Source organism: Sebastes umbrosus, chromosome 18 (genome assembly GCF_015220745.1).
Source record: "Sebastes umbrosus isolate fSebUmb1 chromosome 18, fSebUmb1.pri, whole genome shotgun sequence".
NCBI lineage: Eukaryota > Metazoa > Chordata > Actinopteri > Perciformes > Sebastidae > Sebastes > Sebastes umbrosus.
Genome location: NC_051286.1, coordinates 13,150,350 through 13,178,013, shown reverse-complemented (window position 1 = coordinate 13,178,013; position 27,664 = coordinate 13,150,350). Strand labels below are relative to the sequence as shown.

At 40.6% G+C, this 27,664-nt stretch overlaps 1 protein-coding gene across 1 annotated transcript; it reads right to left on the bottom strand.

The window, feature by feature from the left end:
* Positions 1-763: 763 nt before the first annotated feature.
* LOC119477300 (ALK and LTK ligand 2-like) lies at positions 764-7,882 on the bottom strand. The gene is made up of 6 exons (XM_037751328.1): positions 7,155-7,882; positions 6,067-6,422; positions 4,177-4,230; positions 3,920-4,000; positions 3,732-3,806; positions 764-1,915 (listed from the first exon to the last, which is right to left on the bottom strand). Exons 2-5 carry the CDS (start codon positions 6,371-6,373, stop codon positions 3,742-3,744), a joined length of 507 nt encoding a protein of 168 aa, XP_037607256.1. The 5' UTR covers positions 6,374-6,422; positions 7,155-7,882; the 3' UTR covers positions 764-1,915; positions 3,732-3,741.
* Between the last annotated feature and the right edge of the window lie 19,782 nt (positions 7,883-27,664).

The window sequence follows — 27,664 nt, the reverse complement described above, 5'->3', positions numbered from 1 at the left end:
AGGGCACCCTAGAGGACACTTCATCATGTTTTCTCCACTGGAAGGGCACCCTAGAGGGCACTTCATCATGTTTTCTCCACTGGAAGAGCACCCTAGAGGGCACTTCATCATGTTTTCTCCACTAGAAGGGCACCCTAGAGGGCACTTCATCACGTGTTCTCCACTTGAAGGGCACCCTAGAAGGCACTTCATCACATTTTCTCTAATATAGAAGGGCACCCTAGAGGGCACTTTATCATGTTTTATCTACCATAGGGGCATTCAAAGGGGCACTTTTGCAGAGTTAAATGAGAAGATCGATACCACTCCCTACTGCACACTAAATATGCTAAAAGCAGGGGGAAACCGGCAGTCTGGCTCTGTCTGACGGTAACAAAATCTGCCTAGGAGCACCTCTAAAGTTCACTAATTAGCTCATTATATCTCCTTTAATCCAAATCCCCCAAAAAATCCCAAAACTACAATTTGCCTTTTCACAGGGTCTTATGTCCCAGACATTACACTGGATAATCCACAGAATACGCTGTCACCAATGTTCATAGGAACTATCTTTTGGTATAAAGTAGCTCCAGTGAAAAGCGTTCAGTGTGAGGTCTGTGGATTGTGTAGAGTAATCAGGACTTTTTTTTTTTTTTTGGAAAGACGATTTTTAAATTTCATTCCTCAGATTTTCATTTAATTTTTGACATTTTTGATAGTATGATAGTAGAGAAAGAAAAACGGGGGAACGTCATTGTTACAAAACTGTCTCAAAACTTCAAATAAAACTAAAAACTATTTCATCAGAGTTAAGTGAGAAAATAAGTTGTTTTGTAATTTGGTGGACTGGCCCTTTAAAAGGATTTATTTTTTTTTCCCAGTATGAATGTGACTGAAATATGCTGAACTGCGATGGGAAGTTCGCCAGATCTGTTTAGTATCAGGACTCGGTCCAGTCATGTGGTTGTCCGGGTAGCATTCCACATTTCAAGACGGGAATATAACAGAAAATACTGCACAAGACACACTCATATTTGTACCAATCTTATAATTTATTTAAATATATTTCATTTTTTTATGTCTTTAACAGCCATTTGATAAATGTCAGTCACTTTAATTTACGGGGTGGATAGGTGGATTCCTCTTATGCTTTACAGTATGTACATATTTCTCTTGTTTCATATAATCTGTACAGTGAAACCTTATGACAACTCAAATATATAAATATAGATTTTAACCACGCTCTACCAAGATCCACAGGAGGGCTGTGACTTACAACCGCCACTTCATTTTTAAACATGTCTTGCAAAGACACAGAGAAATGTGGATGCAATTAATAATTTAATCACAGTTCTTTCTCAGTGTGAGCACAAGTGGGTGAATCTATGCCGTGACTGATGCCAGGCGTCAGTGAGAGCTTTTTGTCTGCGTAATGGGTAGTGCAGTAGAAGGGATGGGCTCAACCCACAACACTCATACAGAGCAAACCAACCGCAGAAAGCAAGTCATACGAAAAATAGTACATTTGGATTTTGCTCTTTTCTTAAAGAAATGAACAAAATAAAGATATGCAATCCCTTTTTTGTTTTGTTTTAGCAACATCTTTTTGGATGCCAGCAGGAAAATAGGCCCCGTTGTTTGTTTCTTCCAGACGCTTGTTTCTTTTTTTTTTCTCCAATCTTCACCATCTTTATCTTGGTCTGGTTTTGTTGGCTGATTGCCTCCCTCGTGGTGAAGAGACATCCATCGAGGCCCAGCCAGAGCGGTGGGAGGCAGTAAATCCACGCCTTAGCTGAGCAGACCTCACTGACGGGCAACGCTGTGCCTAATGTCAGTCGGGGCTGGTCAGAGTATTTTAGGCTTCCCTCTTATTGTCCAAGGCACTTTTTTCCAAAGTTTTTTTTTTTTTCTCATGGAGAACTTGTTTGGACTCAACCTGCAAAGAAAAGGAGACGAAATTCAGAGTCGTCTCCAACTTGGCAGCACTTAAGAAAATATTTGCTTTCCAAAAAGAATCACCATAAATCAAGAAACGCTTGCTGTGCAGCTGCCAGGGCGTGTGTGTATCGACACAGCACGCATATCACCATGAACACTGTGATCTCTACGCTGTGAACTTCAGCACTTAACTTGCAATACCACAATGTAAAAAAAATACTGCATTACAAATCAAAATATTCAGAATCTACTTATGTGAAAGTACAGACATCAGCAAAATAGTTAACATATCAAAAGTAAAAGTACTGGCCCCTTTTTTAGTATTATATTATTGGTGCATAAGTGTGTAAGCACCATGTTAATGCTGTAACTGCTCAATGTTATTGTAACTCATATACTGTTTAGTAATTTAATCTCAAACAATGCATCATTTCAACCAGCAGACCGGTGTTTTGTTTTGTAAGTCACGTATGTTACCTTGTTTCCGTACATGTTGTACTTAGTTTACGTACTCATTTTAAGCCCAACCATGATGTTTTTCTTAAAGCAGCAGTGGGTAGAACTGGAGCAAAAATGATCTAAAAAAGTTATTTTTTATAAAACGGTCACTATATCCTGACAGTAGTGCATGAGACGGGTAATCTGAAAAAAAAATCATGTGCCTCTGTGTCCTCCGGTGCTCATAATGGCATCTGGAAAACAACCAATCAGAGCTGAACTGGAGACTGCCGTCTCTGAGCAGCTGTCAGTCACTCACAAACTCCGATCAAACAGTCAAACTAGGCAGCGCTGATCAAATATGAATCAATATTCTGTTGCTGTAATGTCTATTTCTCGCCTCTAATGTTTTCAGAAACTTCTTGTAGTGTACTGTTTAGCTGTAAAATGAGAACGTTTGTGACCCGGCAGCCAGTGATTGACAGCTGCCTCCGTTGAATGAACAGCCAATAGGAACGCTCTCTCTCTGAAATGACCTGTGATTGGCCAAAGTCTCCCGTCACGGGCTAGATTTTTTGAAGCCTGAAAACAGAGCCATGAGGAGGTGCAGAAGTCTAGTTATCTCTCAGAGCACTTGAATTACAATATGCTGAAGGGTTATTAGGGATTTTTTACCAAATGATGCCAAAAACATTCTGTTTAATCCTAACTAAGTGGTTTTGTTGCCTCAACCTGACTGCGGACATTACTCTAGTATTGTTGGGTGGCGTACAAATGACTCGCGAAAATACTAAAATGCGTACTCATGACACGCAAAATGTCTGTGTAATGTGGTGCTATTCATACGCCTTCCTGTGAGACCAAAATTTACAAATTAAGATTTTATATATAAAAACGTATCTGATGAGCCAATAAAATAGTATGCATTGTTATAAACAACTCAACAGTGTACTTCAAATTAGCTCCAGCTACATCAGTAAATGCTACTCACACATTAATGCATCAGTAATAATAAAACAATATTTAAATAAATAATAATATAACACCCACAGTGGCCATTTTTCTGCATTGAGTACTTTTACTTTTGATTTTTTTGAGTGTATTTCGCTAATAATACTTATATACTTTCACTCGTATCAGCATTTTTACATTGTTGTTTTGTTCTTTTTACTCAGGTAGATGATCTGAATACTTCTACCACCACTACCCAACTTGTCTCATATCTTTTGAAACTTGTGTTCTGGCCTTCCTGGATAAATCTAACTAGTATAACACACCATCACTCGGACCAAATGTCCCGTATACACACATCTTCTCCTTAACCTTTATACAGTATAAATCATTTGTTTGAATCAGAGGTGTATATGTTGCAGTACCTTGTGCGTGCTACCCCTCTGTGCACTGCGGGCTGCCGGCTAGTCTTGTGAGAAGCCTCGCACATCTCTTGAAGTCTGCGGAGAGAGGAGAGAAACGGAGAGACTTGAGTATGACTGGTTGCTTTTCACACAGTGTGTCGACATTGGACTGACTTAAGAGGGGCATTCCTCATCGTGTAAGAGCTTACATGCAGGTATCGTGCAGTCTCTGGTGTGGTGGTAGAGTCTGTACACGTGCTTCCTGCACTTTGGACTGAAGTAAAGTGGACCTGGAGGGGAAGACAGCGGGCTGTAAGAACATTTCCAGCTCTACGGCCACCTGCACTAACATCTGTTTTACAGACAGTATGTGAGGCTATCATTCACCTTTCTTGTATCTTTGCCTCCATTCATCCCATAAACACTCTTTCTTCCAAAACACCCAGTGAGACAGAAGTGGGCTTACCTGTTATATGTTTTAGGAATTTCTCCTTCTTTCTGAGATCTCTGGGGAATACGACTGTGGAAAGACAGAAGATGGGAAGGAGGTGTCAGATTTAACCTACAGCACAGACATTTGCCTTGTTATTAAAGCCTATTAATATGAATTTTCTCAGGGGGCATCCATCACATCACCTAGTAGGGGTGCTTTTTTATATAAACTTTGATATCAGGTGAGAGGCAAACAAAAACAACTAAACAGGAAATCATTATAATGAGGAAAAAATAACAATTTCTCACTTACTGTACCTCTGGTGATATCTAGCCTTGCAGATACTTTTGGTTCATTTTTTTTCCCAGGTTTTGAGATTTCTGCCTCCAACCAAATATCTGCACGGCTAGATAGCACTTCAGGTAAGTTAGAAAACATTCTGATTTGGGTGCAGCAACCCTTTAAAGCTCCAGTAGGCCGTATATTTTTGGCATCATTGGGCAAAAATTCTATAATAAACTTTCAGCATATTGTGATTCAAGTGTTCTGAGAGACTTCTGCACCTCCTCATGGCTCTGTTTTCAGGCTTTAAAAAATCTATCCCGTTACGGGAGACTTTGGCCAATCACAGGTCATTTCAGAGGGAGAGCCTATTGGCTGTTCATTCAACAGAGGCAGCTGTCAATCACTCGCGAACTCTGATCAAACAGTCCAACTAGGCAGCGCTGATCAAATATGACTCAATATTCTGTTGCTGTAATGCCTATTTCTCATGTAAAATGTTTTTCAGAAACATCTTGTAATGTTTCTGTAAAATGAGAAAGTGTGCTCCGGCTGGTGGGCAGTGCTTGGTATTTCCTCAACTGATCTCAACATGGCTGCCGAGTCACAAACGTTTTCATTTTACAGCTAAACAGTACACTACAAGATGTTTCTGAAAAAGTTTGAGGTGAGAAATAGGCATTACAGTAACAGAATATTGATTCATATTTCATCAGCGCTGCCTAGTTTGACGTTTGATCGGAGTTTGCGAGTGATTGACAGCTGCTCAGAGACGGCAAGGCTCCAGCTCGGCTCTGATTGGTTGTTTTCCTCCACTCTGTGAAATCTTGCAGATGCCATTAAGAGCACCGGAGGACAAAAGAGGCACATGATCTTTTTCAGATTACCTGTTTCATGCACTACTGTCAGGATATAGTGACTGAATGATCTTATACTGCACTAGAGCTTTAACTCTTGTGTGTTATATAGGATGGCTGTGGCTCAGAGGGTAGAGCAGGTTGTCTACCAATCGGAAGGCCGGTAGTTCGATCCCCTTACAAGTCGTTGAGCAAGACACTTAACCCCAAATTGCTCCCGAAGGCATAGCCATCGGTGTGTGAATGAGTATATAGATTTGATCCTGAGGGGCAAAGTTGTCACCTTAGTAGCCTCTGTCATCAGTGTATGAATGGGTGAATACTGACATGTAGTGTAAAGCGCTTTGAGTGATCGGAAGACTAGAAAAGTGCTACATAAATGCAAGTCCATTTACCATTATATTAGCTTTTATTTTTAGCTTGTTTTTATTTTCTAATCTTTAATGTTTTTATGTTTTTATAACTGTTTTAATTATGTCTTAATGTTTTTTTGCACTTTGTCGCAATGTTCTTGAATGTTTATGTAAAGCACTTTGAATTACCCTGTTGCTGAAATGTGCTATACAAATAAAGCTGCCTTGCCTTGTGACGTTTTATAAAAAAAATAACCTTTTTTTTATATTTGCTCCAATTCTACCTACTGCAGCTTTAACTTTATCCCCTGCTACAGCTCCATCAATGATTTTGCAATAGGAGTATTATTCCAGTAGGCTACATCCTTCATTCCTTATAGGCTACTACAGCATCCTCTTGAGCTCCATCATAGACAGTTAAAGCCACTCACCGACAGCCTGGTCCCCTCTGTCTGTCTTCAGTGTGCGTAAATCCTTCGGTTCCACCAGAGCGCTCCTCGTCCGTGATGATGATGACGTCGACGGGGCTTCCGTTCTCGCGCTGTGGCGACCCCGGATCTCCTCCACGTGCTTCACGCGCTCCACCATCCTCCTGAAGTCCCGCTGCGCGTCCCCGCTGCTACCGGACGCTGCAGCCGTGGAGGAAGGCGCGCTCTCGCTGCAGTGGCCGGTCAACGTGCACATCAGTAGCACCAGACCCATAGTGACGCGCTTACGTAGTGCGCTCATAGCTCCCATGGAGAGAAAACTCCTTCTCCAAAAAGCCTCTGGGGAAAAAAAAGTTGATCTGCAGGAGAGATCGATGCATCAATGTTAGATCAATCAAATAGCTTCTCGTGTGAGTTAATGATCCGGATCCAACATGACACCCCACTGAGAACATGTTGAAGTGTTTTAACTGCTGACTGACAGACCAGACTCTGGCTGTGAGCCACAAAAGCTATCCAAAATGTATTTCTCACTATTTTTTGCTTAATTTTTTTATTTACAGAATATCACATTTGGACTCATATGACAAGTAAATAATATATATATATATATATATGTATATATATATATATACTGTATATATATATATATCACATGTAGTCACAATTGATGGCATTTGTGCAACCACTAGGATATTCATTCTCTAAACAAACTCACATATATTCTTGATAATATATTCAAAATATTGTAGTTGAACCAGTTTTGCTATAAATTATTTTAATCTCGCTTTAGAGGTAGTTCATTTTATCCATGAATTAATAGAAGTACATGTTTTGTACTATGGAACTGTGATGCTGGAAACTTGAATTTCCCTCTGGATTAATAAAGTTACTATCTATCTATCTATCTATCTTATTAGCAGCCTGTGTCTTGTGGCTTTACTGTTTTATTATATCTGGGACTTTTCAAGATTTATTTAGCAAAATGAGAGTTAAGAACAAATTACAAATACAAAAGATCACACGAGCAAGAGCAGCATACATAATATTGTGATGGAATAATAATAATAATAAAAAAAAAATGTAATTACCTTCAGCCTTTTTCAACTATACTATATGATCAAGTTCAGTGCGTCCAACTCCAACAATGATTGAAAATGGAAATAAAGAATAACTTTAGGTTCCTGTCCAGTCCAGAAATATGTCCCCTTTAAAGTCTTGCTCTTCTGTTGGATAACAACCAAAGCTTGTGAAGTCATATGAGCGCTCGCTGAGCATCCGTGGTCATCCTCTGAAAGATCCGGAGCTCCAAGTCCAGTGTGCGTCCTCGTCCAAGTAGCTCCTCAGCTGCCTTTTTATTGTGTCTCTCCGACGCGGTGACCTGCCTGTCCCTTGTGGGTTACTACTCCGGCGCGTCTGTGATGATAACAACAAGAAGACGCATTATTGGCACCACTCCTGCTGAAGCGTAAAGTCCACTTGAGTTGACTGACCACCTCCTTTCTCCTTTACTCCCATTTATCTGTTTCGATACACGCACTTACAGGAAGCGTTTTTTCCCCCACTAATACTTCCAATGAAATTTCCAATTAGCCCAACAACACACAGCAGCGCACAGCATCTTAGTGGAAACGATTTCATCATCTCCATGTGATTCCTTTAACTTCATTTGGAGCCATTGCGCACTTTACATCCATCATGGGAAATAGAAATGCAATTTACGCACCGTTTTTAAAAGATGGTTTTTTTCTTTTTGAAAATTAAAAGTGACTGTGGAACAAACCGAGACTACACAGCATAGTTTAAGGTTCAGCCTATAGAGAAAGAATGTTTCTCCTTTCTCAGATTAGTTTGTACAGCTTTCTCTAAGTCGACTCCCATGCTCCCACCCTCAAATGTGACTGACCAGTGAGGCGTGAGGAGTTTACTCTGTTAGGAAAACACCAAGAAGGAAATCAGCATGTTTCACAACTATGGGAATAAAGTTAATGCAAGTCAAAAGAAACATGACTTTGTGAGTCTTCACTGTGTCTGATTGTCACTGCTAAGTAACTCTGGCTGTGAGCCACAAAAGCTACACTGTAAACAATTGCTGTTAATTTACAGCCACATTTCAAATTTCATTTTTTTTTTAATTCTGGGACCTGATCTGCACATGTGAGGCTTGTACATTGTACATGATTGTAAAATCAGTGAATTAGCTTTATTGTTCTTCACTCACATGTTGTTCTGGTTTGCATTCTTTGCTTGTACACAGCTAGAGACAGACATTTTTGGGAAAAGTGTCAACAAGTCTATTATAGTCTTTTTCCTAACAAGTGCCTTTAATTGTATTTAGTGTGACTATTCCTGTCTGTAACCTGCTAAGTCTATTCATCTAGGCAACAAATAATGTTTATTAAAATGTATGTAAAAAATAAATAGTGCATTAAAACAAATCAGTAAGATAATGTAAAAGAAAGGTGAAAAACAGCTATATAATGTATCTTTAAACAGTAAATTAACTGTAAAATACCGTGAAATTAATAAAAAAGTAACATAAAGGCAACCCTGCTGCCAGTTCTTTACTGTTATTTTACTGGGAAATTCTTAACAATGTATCCAAATGTATTTCTCACAATTTTTGCTTCATTTTTCCGTTTACAGAATATCACATTTGGACTCATATGACAAGTAAATATAGGCTTCATACATCACATGGAGTCACAATTGATGGCATTTGTGCAACCACGTTAGGATATTCATTCTCTAAACAAACTTCACATTCTTGATAATATATTCAAAATATTGTGGTTAAACCAGAATACTATTCCCATAGTTCTGAAATCAGCATGTTTCAGAACTATGGGGAATAAAGTTAATGCAAGTCAAAAGAAACAGGACTTTGTGAGTCACACAAAGTGTGAAAATACCCTTGCAATCATGTGTCTGATTACAGGGTATTTTTTTTTCCCACTGCTAAGTAACTCTTGTGGCTGTGCGTAAAACCTTGGTGCTGAAAGGACAGCGCGCACTGTCACCCAGCTCCAATCCCTCTTCTCTGAATAGACAACGCTCTCTATTTTCTCAGAAGAAACTTAGTGCCTTCCGGTAAACTGGCTGGCAGGTTTTCTTAGTCGGAACACAGTGCTGATTAATTTATATCGACCAAAAACGATGACAAGAAGTATGGATATTTGGTTTCCCCTGGTGATTCACACCAGTTATTTTCAGTAGATCAGAGAATCCAAATTCTTGGAGGTGTAATGAGATATCTATTGACATTGATCAGCTGTGTGGTTTGAAAAAGAGTACTTCCAAAGACTTGTTTTGCATGAGCAAATCTGCCTTGACGTTGAAAGTGAAGTCATATTTCTGCTGCACTCTAATGAGGGGAAAACCTGTACAATGATTAGTGGACATGACTGGTCAGTTTGTCTGATAGGATATACAGTACATCCACCAGACAATCCTGGTTCTTAGCTCATTTCTGACAGGCATCCAATGATTTTATTTGTCTTTATTTTATTGAACCTTTATTTAAACAGGCAAATCAATTGAGCACAAATTCTTATTTGCCTTGGCAAAAGGCAAATGATGAAGTGTGCTACAGGGAGAAAGTACACATGGAGCAGAGCCTGACCTCTGACATGGCTGTGGAAGGATAAAGTGAATATCATTTCCCCATACAAAACAATAAAGTTTATCATTACTATTAAGAAGAGCTGGACTGCAATGCCCACTAACCCATTATAATGTGTGATATCCTTTTAATTAAAATGTAAAATGTAAAATTAGAAGTCCATCTCACCATCTACGACTTTTAAATCTGAATTTCCCCCCTTAAAAAGGGACATTTTATGTTGTTTGCTGAATCTAAAACGCAAATATTCCTTTAATTCATCAAGTAAATATCAGAATGAATACATATTTCTTCAAATTCACTGAAATATTCTGCAATGAGAGGCGACAGTTTCAGCAGGTGGCGCCATTCTGCAATCACTGCACATTACAGTAAAATCCTCCAAATGTTCATATTTGTACTGTCTCTTACCTCTTGTGATAATAACAAACACTTTTGGATGGATTTTTTCTCTTGAAAGTGTCATCATTGTGCTAAATAAACCAACATACTCAATTTACACCACAAAATGAAATGAAAGAAAAAAAAATTCTGAGTTTAAATGGGCAGTAAAAACACAGTAATTGAGTTAAGAGAAAATAATACCTGTTCTAAGTGTGTATTTTTGGCCCCAGGGTCAGAGGGTTTATTTTCATATTTTTGACTGATGCCGTAATGTTTCGTGTACACAAGGCAACAGCAGAAATTACCAACAGCCGTTTGGTTTATTGTTGTGCAGTCGTATGATCGTATCACGTGTGAAACTATGTTGTCCAATAAGTGTAAGTCGGTGAGTCATGTTCATGTGGTGTAAACCTCACAGATGTGTGTGGTGGTCGCTGGTTTCAACACGTTGCCTGTCTCATTCTCCGTTCTCTCCTGAACTGTGATATTTTTTTTTCTCTGCGAGACATTTTAATTCATTCATCACAGAAGAATGTGGCCGCATTCCCATAAACGTGCCTCTTTTTTTCCTGGATGACTCGTCCTCAAGACTTTTAGTCAAAGAGGGAGGCCTCGTCTGATGTTGGCCACAGCAAAGCAACCCATTTCAAGGATGTTGATAATATTTTCACTTGTGAAGGTCACATAAACTGACATTGTGTGAAAATGGAAAACGTGTACTTTAATGTGTTGAAAGAAATTCGTGTTTCACAAAAAATGAAGTAGGATTAACATGTGTAGTAAAACCCCTTGGGCTTAGAAACTGGTACTTGTCCATCTTTGTTTCAAATAAAGGCATGAAATGGAGAATCTACCACATTTATTTCCCACCCCAAAATGTCTTATCACTGTCCTGCCTGTCGTATCCATTCAATACTTCCTCTCCATGTGTTTCTGATCATAGAAAATCATCCTAAAATAGATGCTCTAGATTATTGTTCTCTATATTTCACATCTTCTTTATGTCTCTCTACACTCAGCAGGTGGGTGTAAATTGAAAGTTGTCCTGTGGTTTATCAGTCCAGTCAGTCAGCACATGTATTGAATATGGACATTTTATAGTTTATAGTTGGACACAGCTGTAAAGGGAGGATATGATATGTGTAGTTGGCGAGCAGCTGCAGAGAAAAAATAAAGTGCATTTGGCTTGTTAACAATTTATTTACAAATTCAGTGGTATTCACCGAAAGGCATTGTGTGTATCCTTGACCTCTAACAAACGTGTTGAATGCATTTCCTTCCCCCGTAAATCACAAGCATTTTAAAATGGAAAACTTTTCAACTTTTTCTTTTGCCAGGTAAAGTTACAGTTACTCTGGTTGTGCAACACGTTCCCATCCCAACTCGTCACATACCGCCCCTTGGCGTCACTTTAGGATTAGGCAACAAAACCACTATAGTTAGGTTTACATGTGTTAGATTTGTACAGTGAAAATGAAACTGAACTTTGTGAACACGGGACATGAACGAAAAGCTGATTGTAATGTGACACATGGGACAAGAACAGCGGCCTCCTGGATGAAAGCCTTGTTGTTTGTTGGACCCATCCTCCTCCTCCCTCCTCCCGCCTGCTCGGTGTGTCTCTTTCGCCCTTTGAACTACGTCACCACAGTCACTCCCGGCGCACTTTCTCAGAGCGTTTACTGTTGCCTCGGACGGGTTTACATTATACTTAATAGACCGCCCGGTGTGTTTCATATCGGCGCTAAAAGGTGCCTCGTGTGGCGGTGCCGAACGCCGACGGTATTTGATGTCCTGGGAATGAGAACGGGGCTGGGTTGTACCACCATCTGCCATATCCGCTAACGGGGAAAACAAAATTGTTGTCGTCTTCTTGTTTTGGTTGCGCAATGGTTGACGCACTTCATTTGTGCTGTTAATTGAGCCTTCATTGTCCCGGTAGATCGTATCGTATAGCTACTACATTGTGTAATCAACCTTTACTTCATAATGATAAGTTAAAGCAAAAAACGTATTTATTGCTACATTAAATCCAGCATTATTTTCATCCATGTTCCTCTTCCCTGTCCTTGCTGACATATTTCCGTGTCTTGGCGCATTCATTCCCGCCACCTGGAGGTCAGTGAACCCCACCCTCCCCATTGCACTTCTACAACATCACAAATCAGCAGAACCAGAGATATTGTCTTTTTTATTCAATGCATTATTCTTCCTTGTCAAGACTTGGCGCCTAAATTACTCACAATCACGACCACCAACAGTTCAGTAACAGTTCAGGAAGTTTTTACCTTTACCCCTTACCAAGCTTGACAACTTAAACGTTATAAATGGGCCCATTAACAGAATGTGGCTGAAATGTATCCTGTGTAGACACGCCATAAATCCCACTTCCAGTTTAGCCGAAAGATAAGTTTTTGGCCCTTACGGCCAATACTAGTGAGTCATTTGAATATCTAAAGTCCTCTAGCTACTCAAATGTGTGTTTTGCCAATATGAACAAAATTTAATGAAGTGTTGAACAAACTATTGAAGGCCTTTTACATCTGTAGCAGAGGGACACTAGGACCCTGCAGGCACAATTTGGCCAATCAAGGTGAGAACACCTCATGAAGCAGGTGTGTGTCAGCTTCATTCCTGCTCCTGTGATCATCACTCTGCACTTGTGCACACGCTCCCTTGGTGAGCCAAACAAACTTTGCCTTTAAATTGGTTTTTAGATTAATGTAGGGGTTTGATTTTTATGTAAATATTGGATTTTTATTACAGAATGATAGACCCTTTTCACCGCAGCCATTTTGACATGTCATTGCAGGGTAAACAGGTGTAATTAATAACATCCATTATGTCCCTGATCCACTGCTGGGAAAGGGCCTATTGAATCATAACATGTGAGTCTGCCTTGTTTCTTTTGGAAAGTCACAAGTCCAAGAGTAGTGGCAGTGGTAAGGTTTGAGAATATCTATTTAATATTAAGCTGTGTTTACCTGTGGTTAGACTGAGATTAAAGGGATAATTCGCAGATTTTCAACCTTCTCTATCTACCTGAGTTAGGGATATGGTGTGAAAAACACTTGCCGATGTTCTCTGTGTCTCTGGGGCGCAGCCGGGCGCAGCTTCAAAACCTGTTGTTTTTCCTGATGTCGTTGGAGGCAACGGAGAACAACAGAGTGCTACTTCAGCTTCAGTAGCTGTGGGGCGCAATGCCGTTCAAAAACTTGTCAATGGACAATAAAAAGAGAGATGTAGTATTGAACCAGGATTTGTAATGAGGGACCATCATCCAGGTAGCATCTTAGAACAACAGAATGAAACAATATAAGTCGTCTAGAGGTTCTGAACAGATTTTACATGCACCTGCCAACAAGTGTGATTCATCAAAATGAAAAATGAATTAATAAATGAGAATATGAGCTCAAACGACCTTACAGCTGAGCCAACAAGAAATGTGTTCTTCATTTAAATGTGAATTGTGCTAATAACAGGGGGAATTGCCGGACGCAGCCGCTCTCTCTGGATACGTAAAGGTTAGAAAAGGACATATCTTTTCGACAATGCAATCATTACAGATCATTATAAATCATTTTCTGCTTTTAGAAATGTGTCATCAGGGCACCGTATGGATTAATCAACTCTCCATGTATGTCGTCCCTCTCTACCACGATGACTGATTATGATGTTTAGTTTTTAATAGCGGTTTTATATTGTGACACGCATTTAAATATAGGTCTGTGATCTCATAGGAACTGCATCTCCCAGTTTTACATTTTCACCACTCAAGCATGTCATTCAGCTGTTAAATACAGTAGTAATAATAATGGACTACTTGATGACTAAAGCGTGTAATACTGTGGTACTCAACAGTATCACAGGGGCAGCTGTTAAAGCAAATAATCTTGCAATAATACGTCTTTCTTCCATGTGGGGAGAGGGAAGGCGGCCGAAAATGAGGCAACAAAAACATATGATTGGATGACGATTCACCGTATCATTGGAAAAAAAGTTGATGCCAGCTCAACTTTATTTGTAGTGGTGTGTCACGCAGCGACAGTGTCGGGCGTCAGTTTGTGGCTTCATGCCACCTGCTTCCATTGAAAATGAGTTGCAGTCTGTTGCTTCGTCGCTCTTAGTGTGAGCGTAGCATTTGAAAACTTGTGAATCTTAAATGTTTTTAGAAACATAGATTTTTATATGTAAATATACGTCTTTTATGAGCATATGTCTTGTAGGTTTTCATGTGGGACAATATAATTAAACAAGCTGTGACTGTTGCTTATTTACACATCCAGCATGTACAGCAAGTCGTGTTTCTGGCCACCGAGCAAATGTAAATCCAATTTTCACTCCTTTTAGTTTTGTTGCTGCTAAATGCTCTCCTATGTTGGCGAGTCGCTACCAGGCCCCAATGAAGAGCGCCGGGCTTTGAAACAAATGTTCGTAGTGGCCAAACGGTGGTACTACAACTTCCGTGTCCGTCACGTGATGCCATTGGGCCTAAAGAGACTTTTCCCCATAGACTTACATTGGGAAAGAGACGTCTGCAACTCAAAGGATCTTTTTTTTGAGGTAAATCCACTTCCCAGGACGAACACTTGAATAGCCCTTATTTAAATCATTAGGTCCTAAAAGTTGTAAAATGTCATCAGAAACGAAGAAGAAGAGTTACTTCCCTTCTTCCGTTCATGTGAATTAGCCCCAGACCGCGGGCTGCGAGGCGGGGTTAAAGGAAACGCTACTGCACCTGCTCCATGGGCCCAATGGATGCGGAAGAAGGCCTGATGATCTGGGTGCTTTATCACTCCGCAGTCGAGCCATTTTGGCTTCATGCGCCAACTGAGCGACTCTCATAGGAATGAACGGGAACCCGCCTCCAACGTTGTATCCAGTTCTCTTAATACATCCATAGTCACTGCCTGTGTCTGTCTGCTGTTTAGTGCTGGACAGTTAATGTTCAGTAGATTTTTAGAGCTTTTACCGCTGAAAACAGCTGCAGCCGGAAACGACGCTACAAGAGGATGAGAATGAACCATAACAGTAAAGTTGTGGGTCGAAAAAACCACAACAACGAGCCTATTGTGTCTAAGGCGCTCCGTCGAGCTGAGGGGAACTACATAGGTGGTAATCCTCCCCGGGTTTGTCACTAGGAGCGACCCCTTTCATATTAGATTTATTACAGCTGCTTTAACAAAAATATTGACATTTTTAGAAAAGATGTGGCGCAGTGAGACAAGTAATTAAACATCATTCAATGCAGAAACTATTATAAAATGTTTTGTGGAAGTCATTTATAAAAGGCAGGAGAGCTGCTCCTGCTCCTAAAGACAAACTGAACACAGACAAATCCCTATTAAAGGCAAGCACCCTTATTATTTTAGCTTTTTATTATAATTGCAATGTAACAGGAATTCAAAACCACACACTTACTCCTCCACTCCTGGTTGGAGAAGATCCATAAATGTTAAATATTTTTCCTCCATGTAAGATAGACATATGTTTGTTATTAGGCGGTTGGAGTCAAATAAAGTGGAGGGAGAGGGGAAGTAAAGTTCTTTGACACTTTGTATCTTCAGACAAATCAGCGTGTCTGTTGCATTGTTACGGTTGAGAGTTGATGTTTACTGGGCTGTGGTCAGCGCAACTTGTGCAATCTCCATCTGGCTGCCAACCTTGTGCTGTATTACAACTAGAAAAACACACACTCAGTGCTATTGGAAGAGCAAGTTAAGCCAACAAATTATAACTGTCTCTCATTCAGTGAGTCTCAAGGATTTGAACACCTAAATCATGTTAAAACACGCAAACAATATTTTAATTCATACAGCATGATGGATGAACTATTCTTTCCTCTCCATCATAGTGGACTAGCTCACCCCTTGAGAATGACACTTTAGCTGTCAGTGACTGTTGAGAAATTGGCACAGATTCGGCCACTCTTTTGGTAGTTGTGTAATTTTTTATTATCCGTTGACAAGGAATGGGAGGCTCAGTGTCAGTGCTTAGTCAAGTAGTATAACAGACTCTTGACACTAAAGACAAGAAAATGCACTGTTTTGTTACTTTCTGTTGCAGCCATGCCAACAAGTTCTCATCCCAACTTGCCACATACTGCCGCTTTGTCACGCCTTAGCGTCACGTTATATTCTGCATCAAAACCACTATAGTTAGGTTAAGGAAAGAACGACGTGGTTGGGCTTAAAACTGCTACGTTTGTACAGAAATGAAACTGAGCGAACAGCTGATTGTAACGTGACACAAACAGCGGTCTCCTGCATGGAAGCCTTGTGTTTGTTGGACCCATCCACCTCCCCTCACGCCCGCCTGGTCTATTTTTAAACTACGTCAGCACACTCCTGGCGCACTTTTTTTCTGATCGTGAACTGTTGCCGCGCATGAGTTTACATTGTAGATAATGGAATCTCTGGTACGTTTCATACCGGTGCGAAGAGGTGCCTTATGCAGCGTTATTGAATGCCGATGGCCGTGACAAAGCCCCAGTATTTAATGCCCTGCATGATTATACAGAAACAACTGCGAGCCAGAATGAGCTGAGCTCACACAGACTTCCTCGTTAAGGCACCTCTGTACCACAGGAGGTAAATGGAGTAATAATATAAGTGACAAAATTAATTTTCATTTTCATTCTTCAAATGCAAAAGCTTCCATAAATATTTTTGCCAGAGCAGGAAAAGCACAGGTGCGAAACATAACATTAACGATGTTCATTCCATTGTAGTGGCTCATTAAACTGCACAAGAAAAGACCCGTCTCTCTCAACTTCAATGAACTGCAGCTGTTGTTAATGTTATTAAATACACCTTTGTGTTCTTCCTGCTATTACAGGCCAATTATTGAGTCACAAATTCAGCTCATTTGGTTAGCGTTAAGCCGAGTCGAGACTACACAACATGTTTGTCTGTTACGATGGTCACTGAGTCATAAATTCTCGCCGTGAGTTGGCCGAGAGACATGACCGACTACGCGATGGACGCTGACCAATCAAAGCTTGCTGTCTTTCATGACGAAATAGACCCCATTACAAATTTGGGACCCCCTTTACACCTGGCATTAAAATGCGTTGTTACTACTGGTAAACCCACAAAGAAAGAGGCAGGGCTCAAATGCACGACTCAAAACAGGGCAGGTGCAATCAAACAGTCTTTACTTGCCAAAACAGGTTCAGGTGAGCAGTCAGATAATGGCGACCAGAGCCGACAAGGCAAAAACGTGGTCAGGAAAAAACAGGCAGAGTTCAGAAAAACCAAGATAAGTATCACTAGGAAATCACTCTAATGCTTGACTCGGGGGACAAGATGAACTGGCACAGAGACAGGGAAACAGACCAAATACACTGGGGAGTAACACACCAAAAAACAGGAACAAATAACTGAATATAGTAAACAATAAAACACATAATCTAAGGAGCAGGATGAGACATGACATGCGTCTCGTATCCAAATTGTATCTAGATTTGATTTAACCTGATTACATTTACACATGGTATTAATTTGTGTCTCCAGTGGCCACATCGAGATCCGATCGCTCTGTCTGAAAGGGCTGAGAGGAAGAATCCGGACTGAGGCTGAACTACGCACGGGAAAGCAGCCGGGCACTGACCGAGAGGCGGTGCGTAATGTGCGGACACATTAGCCTCAAAACGACGCCATTTAGGGAGAGAGGGCTCGCAAACGTGACTTTGAGGTACGTCTACACTCGCACACGCAGAGGAAAGAGGAGAGGAGACGCTGAATGCAGACAGAGCGGTGGTGGAGATCTCTCTGGTCACGGTAGTCCAGTGACCGGAGGAGAGCTGAGAGTACGCTGTAGGTTGAACCCTATATGTCATTTGACAGGACATTTGGAGATTTCTGCAAGAATTGCATTTATCGGCAATTGGATGATGAGATACTTCTGTTATGTAAACTGCTCAGAAGCCCCCTTATTGTCGATCTACCTAGGAAAGGCATCCATCCTCTGAATGCTCTAGGTCTTTAGTTTGTGGCTGTACAGCTTCACGAGGCTGTGATTATCCTAGAGGTCACCATAGGTCATTTCTTTTCAAGTTTCAAAAAATGTTCTAACTACAATGAAATGGCTACTATGGGGACTTACATCATCACACATTAATTCAATTGGACTCATTGGATCCACAAGAATCTCAGGTTTCCATTCATACCCAATTTATGCAATTCCAAGACAGTTTAGGGACCCCAGTATGCAGAAATATTCAAATACACCTTTTTAGTAAAGGTGAAAATAACACATTTATACTGCATTACAAAACGGCATGGTTCTTGCCCAAAACTGCATGTGATATGTCTGTAAAGGGGAGACTCGTGGGCACCCATTGAACTCATTTTCATTCACATATCTTGAGGTCAGAGGTCAAGGGACTTCTTTGAAAATCGCCATGCCACTTTAGCCTAACTTTGGTGCGTTATTTAGCCTCCTTCCTGTGTCCAGCACGACATGGTTGTTAACAATGGATTCCTTAGGATGTCTAGTTTCATTTGATATCTGTACCTTCACTCTATAGCTCTAAAACCAAAACCTGCTACAGTCTAAGAAAGACACTAAAGTTGGTTTGGATTGCCCGTGGTCCGGCGGGTCTCAGGGGGTTAATGCATCCATCTCTCCACATCTCTGCGACTGTACATCAGTAAGCGGCCTGAGGAAAAAAACCTCTGCGGGGCCTGTCCCCTTGGATAATGGCAGCTGATGTTGAAATTATACATTAGTCATCTTTTACCCTGACTCGGTAAAAGAAATCATTTCATGCAATGGTGCTTTACTTTCCAAAAGATATGAGCACTGTCTCTTTATTTTATATTTAGCGCATCAGTACATTTACCTCCATTACTTCTATTTAAACAGAATTTCTGCCTTTCATCTTTCCAATCACAAGTGATCTAATTTCACCACAGTCCCTTGGTGATCCAGCTCCTACTGTTCATCTGGTTTTAACTCGAAGCAATAAATAGACCAGTTTGTGGCAAATTGTTTCAGGAAGTCTCTCTCTCTCTCTCTCTCTCTCTCTCTCTCTCTCTCTCTCTCTCTCTCTCACTCTCTGTCTCTCTCTCTCTCTTTAATTCAAATTCTAACAAGCCTTATTGGCATGAATGTTAAGGCTACATTATTCCCACAGCTGAATTGTATATTATCGAATAATTACATTTTACACAAGAAAACAAATGTCTCTCTTTCTCTCTTACTCACACACACAAACGGACAGTTTTCCCCGCCCTTATATTATTAATAGAGATGTTGAGTCATTTGGGTTCAGTCTTGTGTGTTAGCTTAATGACTCACTAGAATTCAGAGGTCGCTCTTCTGCATTAGTTATATGACGGCGATGATTATGTTCTTCCACATAAAGGGTTGAAGGAGTTTGTTGAAGATGTCTTCACATGGCGGTGCATCTATCTATCTATCTATCTATCAATGTCTTGACGTGACACTTTCTGTTAGAGCACAATATCCTTCTCTTCGATTGGCGTGTGAGACTTGAAATAGAATATATACATTTTATCATATAAACCATAATCATTGCAGGTCTGTGTTGAAGCACTCGTTCCTGGAAGTGTAATCTGTGCTACGTCATGTGACGTCACTCACTTAAAGCCTCACACATGTGGCTTTAACCTACCAGCTAATATCACTGCCAATATCACTGCCAATTGCGGAAGATTTAACATGTTTCATGTTCCGAATGCTTCTCAGGTATGTTACTTTTGGCAATCGTGGAGATAAGATTTGGATTATGATTATGTAAGCATATATTATAAAATGATGTATACTTGATATAAATCGGCATGTACATTCCAATCTGTAAAGTTGAGAGACGTCAAAGTGTGTGCACTGCCTTACAGGTGCAACGCGTAAGATCTGGACAGCACTTTTGTTTAAACATTCAAAAAAATGTACATTATCTCGTTTCTCAAACCGTTTTGTGAATCACTGAAATCGTATGTCGACCACGCTCATCCTCGTCATCCAAAAGAATAAAATATTTATTTATTATTAGCCTGTTTTCTGAATCTCAGAAGAAGTTTGGACGACGCACGACCCAAACATGGCTCAAGAAGCTGGTTATCATGACGGTGAACTGGAAAATTACAAGAGTGCATGAGATTAAACTGAGAGCAATAAACTTGGTAATTGCAACAACAATAAAGGCCTGGTCGCACATCATTTCATTCAATAAAGAGTCACTGGTGAGGGGGAAAAATCTTCGTTTATTCAACAGACAACGTATGCACACCATCCTGTCTCCTGTTTGCAAAGCACTCCTCTTTTGTGGAGCAGTATGTATATCTGAAAGATGTGGTGAAAGTGAACAGAACAACTACTATAGGGTTACCAACTCTCTCAATACCAAATAACTAATATACCAAAAGGTGAACGGTGCCACGGTAAGGTGTGAGTATGGTGTTGTGTAAATATACAGTGTATTGTATATTCATATTCAATTGGAAAGGCAAGCTTATATATAACTTTATTATCTAGTATCTTTATATCAGCTTATGTGAATAAACTTCAAAATAAATGATCAAAGAAATCACAATTTGGACCTTTTTAAAGCAAAAAAACCCAGAAACATTTCAAATGCAAAAGAGGAAAAGAGGAGCATCAATCATGACTCACCAAATCAACTTTTTCCATGTATATTTTGTTTCTCTGCTCTTGCCTGATTCAAGCAGTCCCTTATCCTTTTGCACAGCCAGAGAGAAGCCCTTAAATGACAAGTCACAGTTCACAATCTGAAGCTCTTTGCTGCATCTGTTTCTTGAGTCTGATCATTTAACGGTCCTCAGAGAGAAAATCTTCTCTACAAAAGGCATTTAAGCCGGCACACTGAAGACATATGAGATAATCTTGAACATGTTGATCAAGTTGACTTTCTCTGTTTTTGGAAACTGCCACCCACTTCTCACCGGTGGATTTTGTGGTATCCTGTCTGGCTTTCTGTATTTCCTCCCTTCCTCCCGTTGGTCCATGCTTGACGGTCTCTTGTCATTTTGAGGGCAGCCACCACCTGCTCCAGGTCAGTGAAGGAAAGCTCCCCGTAGAGGCCGATCAGTTTACATTTTCTGGTGAGAAGTCAAACCACTTGTCAATGTGTGCAATGACAAAGTCGTAGAACTTCCTGTTGCTGCTTGGACCTTTGCGCTGACACTTGTTTATCCATCAGCTGCTTGGTCTGGTATCCAAAAAAGCTGTCCTGTTTCCGCTGAAGCATCTTCGTTTTGAACTTTTGGACTTACTCGTAAACATCTGTGAACTCAGAGCTTTGTTTCCTCCAGAGTTGATCAAAAACACATCCCTCATTGTGGAAAAAAAGCACAAATAAATCTCAGCAGCTCCAGTTTTTTCTTCATTCTCAAAAATTCTCCTCAGTGCCACAGGACGTTTCTCAATGGACCTGCAGTATGACGTGAAAGCTGGCTAGCTTTGACGGTAACGATTGACAGCTGGATTAAGAAATATCCATCGTGTGCAAACATTATGCCGATTTTCACGGCACTCAATATCAACAAGTGCAAAAAGTGCATGCAGTTCCTCTCTATACTGAGAAGTGGCTGTCGATCTTTAGAACAAGTGGCTCAATATCCACTGAGAGCTGATCCCAGGCATGCTTGATGTTTTGAGCTATGTGAGCAATTGGCTTTCTGAATGCGATTGTTGGCACTGCTCCATAACTGGTAAAGTGGAGTGGTGGTTTCCAAAGCTGACATTGGCATTATCAGGCTGCATTAGCTGTGATGTGTCTAATATCCAGTTCATGCTTTTCCAGACAGTTCATCAGAGCTTGATATGTGACATATTTGCAGTTTCATCAACGTCAAGTACCTCGCACTGCTCTCCATTAGATACAGAGAAATATCTCACGCACACTGGAAACATTTTTGAGATGAGATTGAGGCATCGGTGGCAACTGCGAAATACACAGGCTCGCCTTCGGTCGAGGACGGATCATCCAAAGTATCACAAAACGGCACAGTCTTTGGTCCTAAAACAACCACTGTAATCATCTCAGCGTTCAAACAAAGACAGGTATTTTACCCAGGCATTTGTTGAGAGATTTTAACTGACGACGTTATGTCATGTGACACAACGGCACTGAGTCACATGACACTACATCTGTAGCTTATGTTACGTTACAACCTTCCCCATCAAAATACTACGCAAAAGGGGGGCTTCTATCCAAATATGATGAGTAAGAATGAGATCACATTAGTTCCTTCAAAGGTCAGCAATGTCAAACAAAAGTTGGGCAGATTTACGTGGCGAATCTACTGAAATTAAGACTTTGCTGCAAAATGTCACCGTTTTAAATGCTGGTGTGGCCAGGACTTAAACTACATCACAAATGGCACACTAGATGATCATCTTTGTTGTTTGAACACGTAGAAAGCAAGTCCAGTGGCTCTTCACTTAGCACTTCTAGATGTACCATGACCTGGATTACTGAGAATCTTCACAGACAACAAGTTACAGATTGAGGTTACGAGTTTAAGTGACTAACATGAACATTTGTTTGCATATATTCTTAAAATACCAAGTAAATTCAGTGATTCGGGCAGTCAAACAGGCCCAGTAGACGTTCAGACGCAAAGTAATAATAACACCTATAATTTTAAGCTGTAAATTGTACTTAAGTTGTGAAGGCCTGCATCTCATGTTCTCTCAGCCAGCGCCAAAATCATTAGGAAGAAGAAAATAATCCCTGCCTGAGCAAGAGCTGTTGGCTGCCCTTTTTCGTTTGATCAGAAAGGTTTCTTTCGTGCCAGTATGCATACTGTAATAACTAAAGTGTGTTTGCTATTATTTGATAATTGTCCCACAGTGTGTGATCTGAACATCAGGTGCTCGAGCTCTCCTTAAGCCTGCAGACACAAATGGGATCCTGTCATTGGCCGACACTGAGAGAGAGAGAGAGAGAGAGCGAGCATATGTTTGCAGCACGCTATAAATACAAATGGCTGAATGGTGCTGCACCTTGTTGAAGTGCCTCCAACATCTGTATGAAATGCAAAGATGCAAGACAGTATGGGGAGTGATGAGTGAAAGCTGTGGCGGATAGTTTGTTGGTTTAGTAGCATGGTCTCGCAAAACAAATGAGACAACGCTGAGGAATTTGTTTGTTTAGGCAGGATGCTCCAGCGTCACCCGATTTCCAATTTCCAGGGACTGCAGATTTCCCATGTTTACTTATTTTAGAGAGTTGAAGAAGTGACAGACAAAGACAAGAGAGCTGTGCTGAGCCATACTCCGTACTTAAGAAGTGAAATGGATCCCATGTAACTGTGATCCCATCCTGATAGTAGCTGCTGATGTCAGCGCTGTACTCATACAATATATATTCACAAATGATTAGTAATGCCTCATCATTGGATCCAGCGTCTCCCGAGGAGTCAACATAACTAACTGGCCTTTCATAAATCCGCTGCAGCGGACCTGAAAAGCTATACTGCATTTCTGTGTCCAGGATCCAGTTGCTGAACGCTCTTCCCAGATGTTGAGAAACGAGGTTGTGTCAGCTCAGTGTTTGTAAATGTTTGAGAGAGAGAGAGAGAGCTTTGTGAATTTCCCCCGGGAGAATAAATGGTTTTGTGTTGGATTACTTTGAGGGCTTTCTTGTGCCAGCATGCATCCATACTGTATGTCGAGCGTGGGAGAAGTACGGGAACGGTTTCTAAATAAAATCAAAACCCCGAATACCCTCCAAAGAAACGTTTCATTTGGTATTAGATCAGAGATATTAATTAATTCTTCGAAAGGCAATAGTGTTTTCCCTAGAAAGAGGCCTCACCAGCGCTGTACGGAAAATGCACTCAGACATGGATCAGTTACTTCGGCTGCAGCCATCGTCTGGGGACCGTGCAGTTCTTCGGAAGAGCTGCAGTACATACCCTAATGTATGACTGCACGATTCTCAGATGATATTCGTACTCCACATGTACACAAACGTTTTATTAAATTAAAATCAAGAAATCTAATCCACAACGTTGTGCTCTGATGATGAGAGGCCGGTATTTTGTCCTTATCTGAACTATAGACGAATTACTGAAGAAATTCAAAAACAGTCCAGACATTATTTAGCAGATCAGGTTGACGTAATAATCCTCTGGCAGGCTATACAGTCGGGCCTCCATGTGACATTTATGGAGGGATTAGAAAAAGGAGCAAGTTATTTGTGGGCAGCCACTTCCAGAAAGGATTTTTGTTGAAGCATGCATCGTCAGCCTAATGACATTTGACCGATTTATTATATTAACAAACTATTTGTAGACTACTTGTCTGTGTAGGTATCGTCTTTTATCCATTTGGTTAAAGTGACAATAGGCAGAATATATATATATATATTCCATAATAACCTTCCAGCATATTGTAATTCAAGTTTTCTGAGAGAAAACTAGACTTCTGCACCTCCTCATGGGCTCTGTTTTCAGGCTTTAAAAAATCTAACTTTGACCAAATCACAGGTCATTTCAGAGCGAGAGCGTTCCTATTGGCTGTGCTCCGGCTGGTGGGCGGCTAAACAGTACACTACAAGCTGTTTCTGAAAACATTTGAGGCGAGAAATAGGCATTACAGTAACAGAATATAGATTCATATTTGATCAGCGCTGCCTAGTTTGACGTTTGGTCAGAGTTTGCGAGTGATTGACAGCTGCTCAGAGACGGCAAGGCTCCAGCTCGGCTCTGATTGGTTGTTTTTCCTCTGGTCTGTGAAATCTTGCAGATGCCATTAGGAGCACTGGAGGACACAGTGGCACATGATTTTCGTCAGATTACCTTTCTCATGCACTAGGATACTAGTGACCGTTTTATAAAAATAACTTTTAAAAATCATATTTGCTCCATTTCTAGCCACTGCAGCTTTAACCCACTTTCATGGAAGTGATAAAGAAGCTGGACACACCTGTGCATCAGTCTTTGTATATTTATAAACTTTATGCATAAAGTTGAGCTGGGGTATGAAGAAAGAAAGAACTGATTTATCTCACTAAGTTTACATATAAAGAAATAGATATGAATAATAATACATTTATATTTTTTAATCAGAGGCTGGTTGACCAACTGATTCACCGGTTGATTGATTGATGCCAGTTTTTTGGCACTTCTTCTTCTAGGTTTTCAAGAGTTTGCATGTCACATTCATTCGTTAATCTGTCTGGCGTTAGAGTAAGCCCTCATTCCTGAGAGGTAACTGATCCTTTTCATTAGAAAGTGTATTCATGGAGCTCTGTGGTGTACCAGTCGCACTGTAAGTACACTAAGTATATTATCTTGTTATGGTATGTGGCGCAGAAAAGACACAATTCCCGTCATCCTCTTTTTTCCTGGGTACCATTCTCCCTAGTCCCGTGGTCAGGATGTGCTGTATTCCCGTCACATCTGATGACAGAGCAGGATAACCTGACCTCACGCATGAAACAGGATATTGTCTGTGGCGGACTGCGTACTCACAGACATAATATATACAGAAAAAAACACACTCAGTGACGGAATCATGTATACAGGAGTTTGCATCTTCATGTCATATATTTTCCTCCAATATTCCTCTGTTTTTTTCAGACACTTGAGAGCTTTGTATCTGTATGTTGCTGAGTCGCCCAGATCAAAACTGACTTCCTTTAATAATTCCCGAGAAAAATAAATAGAGAAAGTGAACAAAAATCTCGGAGACCATAAAACAACAAATGGGAGGAGGAACAATGTTGAGAGAGAAGGCAGAAAATAACAAGATAAGGGAAAAGAGGAATGTGTAGGGATGGTTATTGTGTCCATGATTACAGAAGCCAAATGAAAAGAAAATTTAGACTCAGCAGGAGACATTCGAAAAAATTGTAATCGCTAATTTGCTTTGCAATACCGGTGGAAAAAAACAAACATTTGACAAACTGAGTTACATCCTTGTATGGTTATGGCCATCATTCCTATCAGATATGACCTTATACAGCTTTTGTTACGTTTGCCAAACTCCACCCCCCTAGTTACTGTTGCTATGCCTGTCAAATGTTCCATTCTGTACAGTTTACAATAATAATGTCAAAGAGTAAAGAAACAAAGAGACGAAACTCTTTCACTCAATGAAAGAAATACTGGGTTTAACATTACTCATCGTCTCCGCCGGTAAACAAGGTGTTTTATGAGCTTTGACAGAACACACACAAATACACTCGTCAAAAAGCATGGTTTTAATTTGGTGTTGACAAGATGACATAATACAAGCAGTTGTAAAGTCGGCAGGAGGTGGAGTCGTAAAGAATCCAGACCGCTTTGAACTAATACAAAGAGACCGTGTAGTGATGGGATCACACCATCAAAGTACATGTCTTAATCATTGAAAAATTTAAATATGTACAACAAAAAAACAGTTGTTTCCAGATTCATTATAAAGAAATAACGGACCGTAGAACGCCCTAATTGACCAACCAGAATTCAGTATTCAACAAAGCTGTGTAATAAATATTAATGTATATATGATAGTGGTATTGATCTTCTCATCTAACTCTTGGCAAGAAAAGCAAATGAGCATTTTTCCAGAAAAATGCTGAACTATTCCTTTAAAGGGACTGTTTGTAACTTTTTAAGCGTATAAATGTAGCGGGTCGCCACAAATGCGCGTTCGCATATGCGTGCTCGCGTGTGGCCGGAGCCTCGTCTCCGCTGACTGCTTACCTTCACTCAGACAGAGCGCGCGTCCTCGTGTACTCGCTCCACCTCTACTAGACGTGAATGCGCGCTCACTCCACACTGCAGAAGAGTTAGTTTAGCTCTGAGAATATCTAGTGAATGTACAGGGGACGTTTGTGCAGAAATAAATGCTGCAGCTCCTCCAGACCAACAGAGGTTTCCCGTGTCTTGTGAAGTGACGGGGCTCCTCCACGTGTTACGTTTTTGTCTCGTTACCGACCGGGTGCCGGTGTCTTCCTGCGGCTGCCGGCTGCGGTCGGGAGGCGATAATGTAACTCGTTGAGGAGCCCCGCTGCCTGAGCCTGCGTTGAGGCAGGAAAAGCCAACACTAGGATCAGCAGTGATTCATGGAGAGACCTCCGTCTGGTCTGCTAACATTACTGCCAAGCAGGTGAAATATAGAGTGATATTGTGCTTTTAGCTGACGTCTGTCGCCTCACTGTTTTGAGCGATGTTCGTTCAGGTATATTTAGAGCGAGCAGGCGCGAGCTCGACGCTGACTTTCGTTGATTTCAAGGCCACAGGTGTCGCTGTTAACAAGCATTTCTGAAAGTTACAAATAGTCCCTTTAATGCTCGTTACATCCCGGTCCCGTCATTAAGGTATATGTTTTCTTGTTTCCAGTTTTTCAGTTATTTTCATGTTTTATTTTGGTACTCACCTTTGTCTCTTATTTCTGATACTTCACTTCCAGCCTACATTTGTCCCTTATTACCTGTCCTCACTTGTGTGTTTAGTCTGTGTGCTCCCCTTGGTCCGTGCCAGTTATTGTTTCTGAGTTTCCTATTGTTTTTGACCTTGTTTCTGGAGTTTGACTTTGACTCTGCTGAATGTTTTTTCAGTTCCATCTTGGACAGTCCTCAGTGAACTCTTACTAGTAGTTGATCAACGTTGATGT

Excerpts from the sequence above, each read along its gene's own strand:
- LOC119477300 (XM_037751328.1), bottom strand. The coding sequence starts at position 6,373 with ATGGGAGCTATGAGCGCACTACGTAAGCGCGTCACTATGGGTCTGGTG. Across the intron at positions 4,231-6,066 it reads CAGAGGGGACCAGGCTGTCG|TCGTATTCCCCAGAGATCTC; the intron begins GTGAGTGGCTTT and ends GTCTTTCCACAG. Across the intron at positions 3,807-3,919 it reads AGACTGCACGATACCTGCAT|ACTTCAAGAGATGTGCGAGG; the intron begins GTAAGCTCTTAC and ends CTCTCTCCGCAG.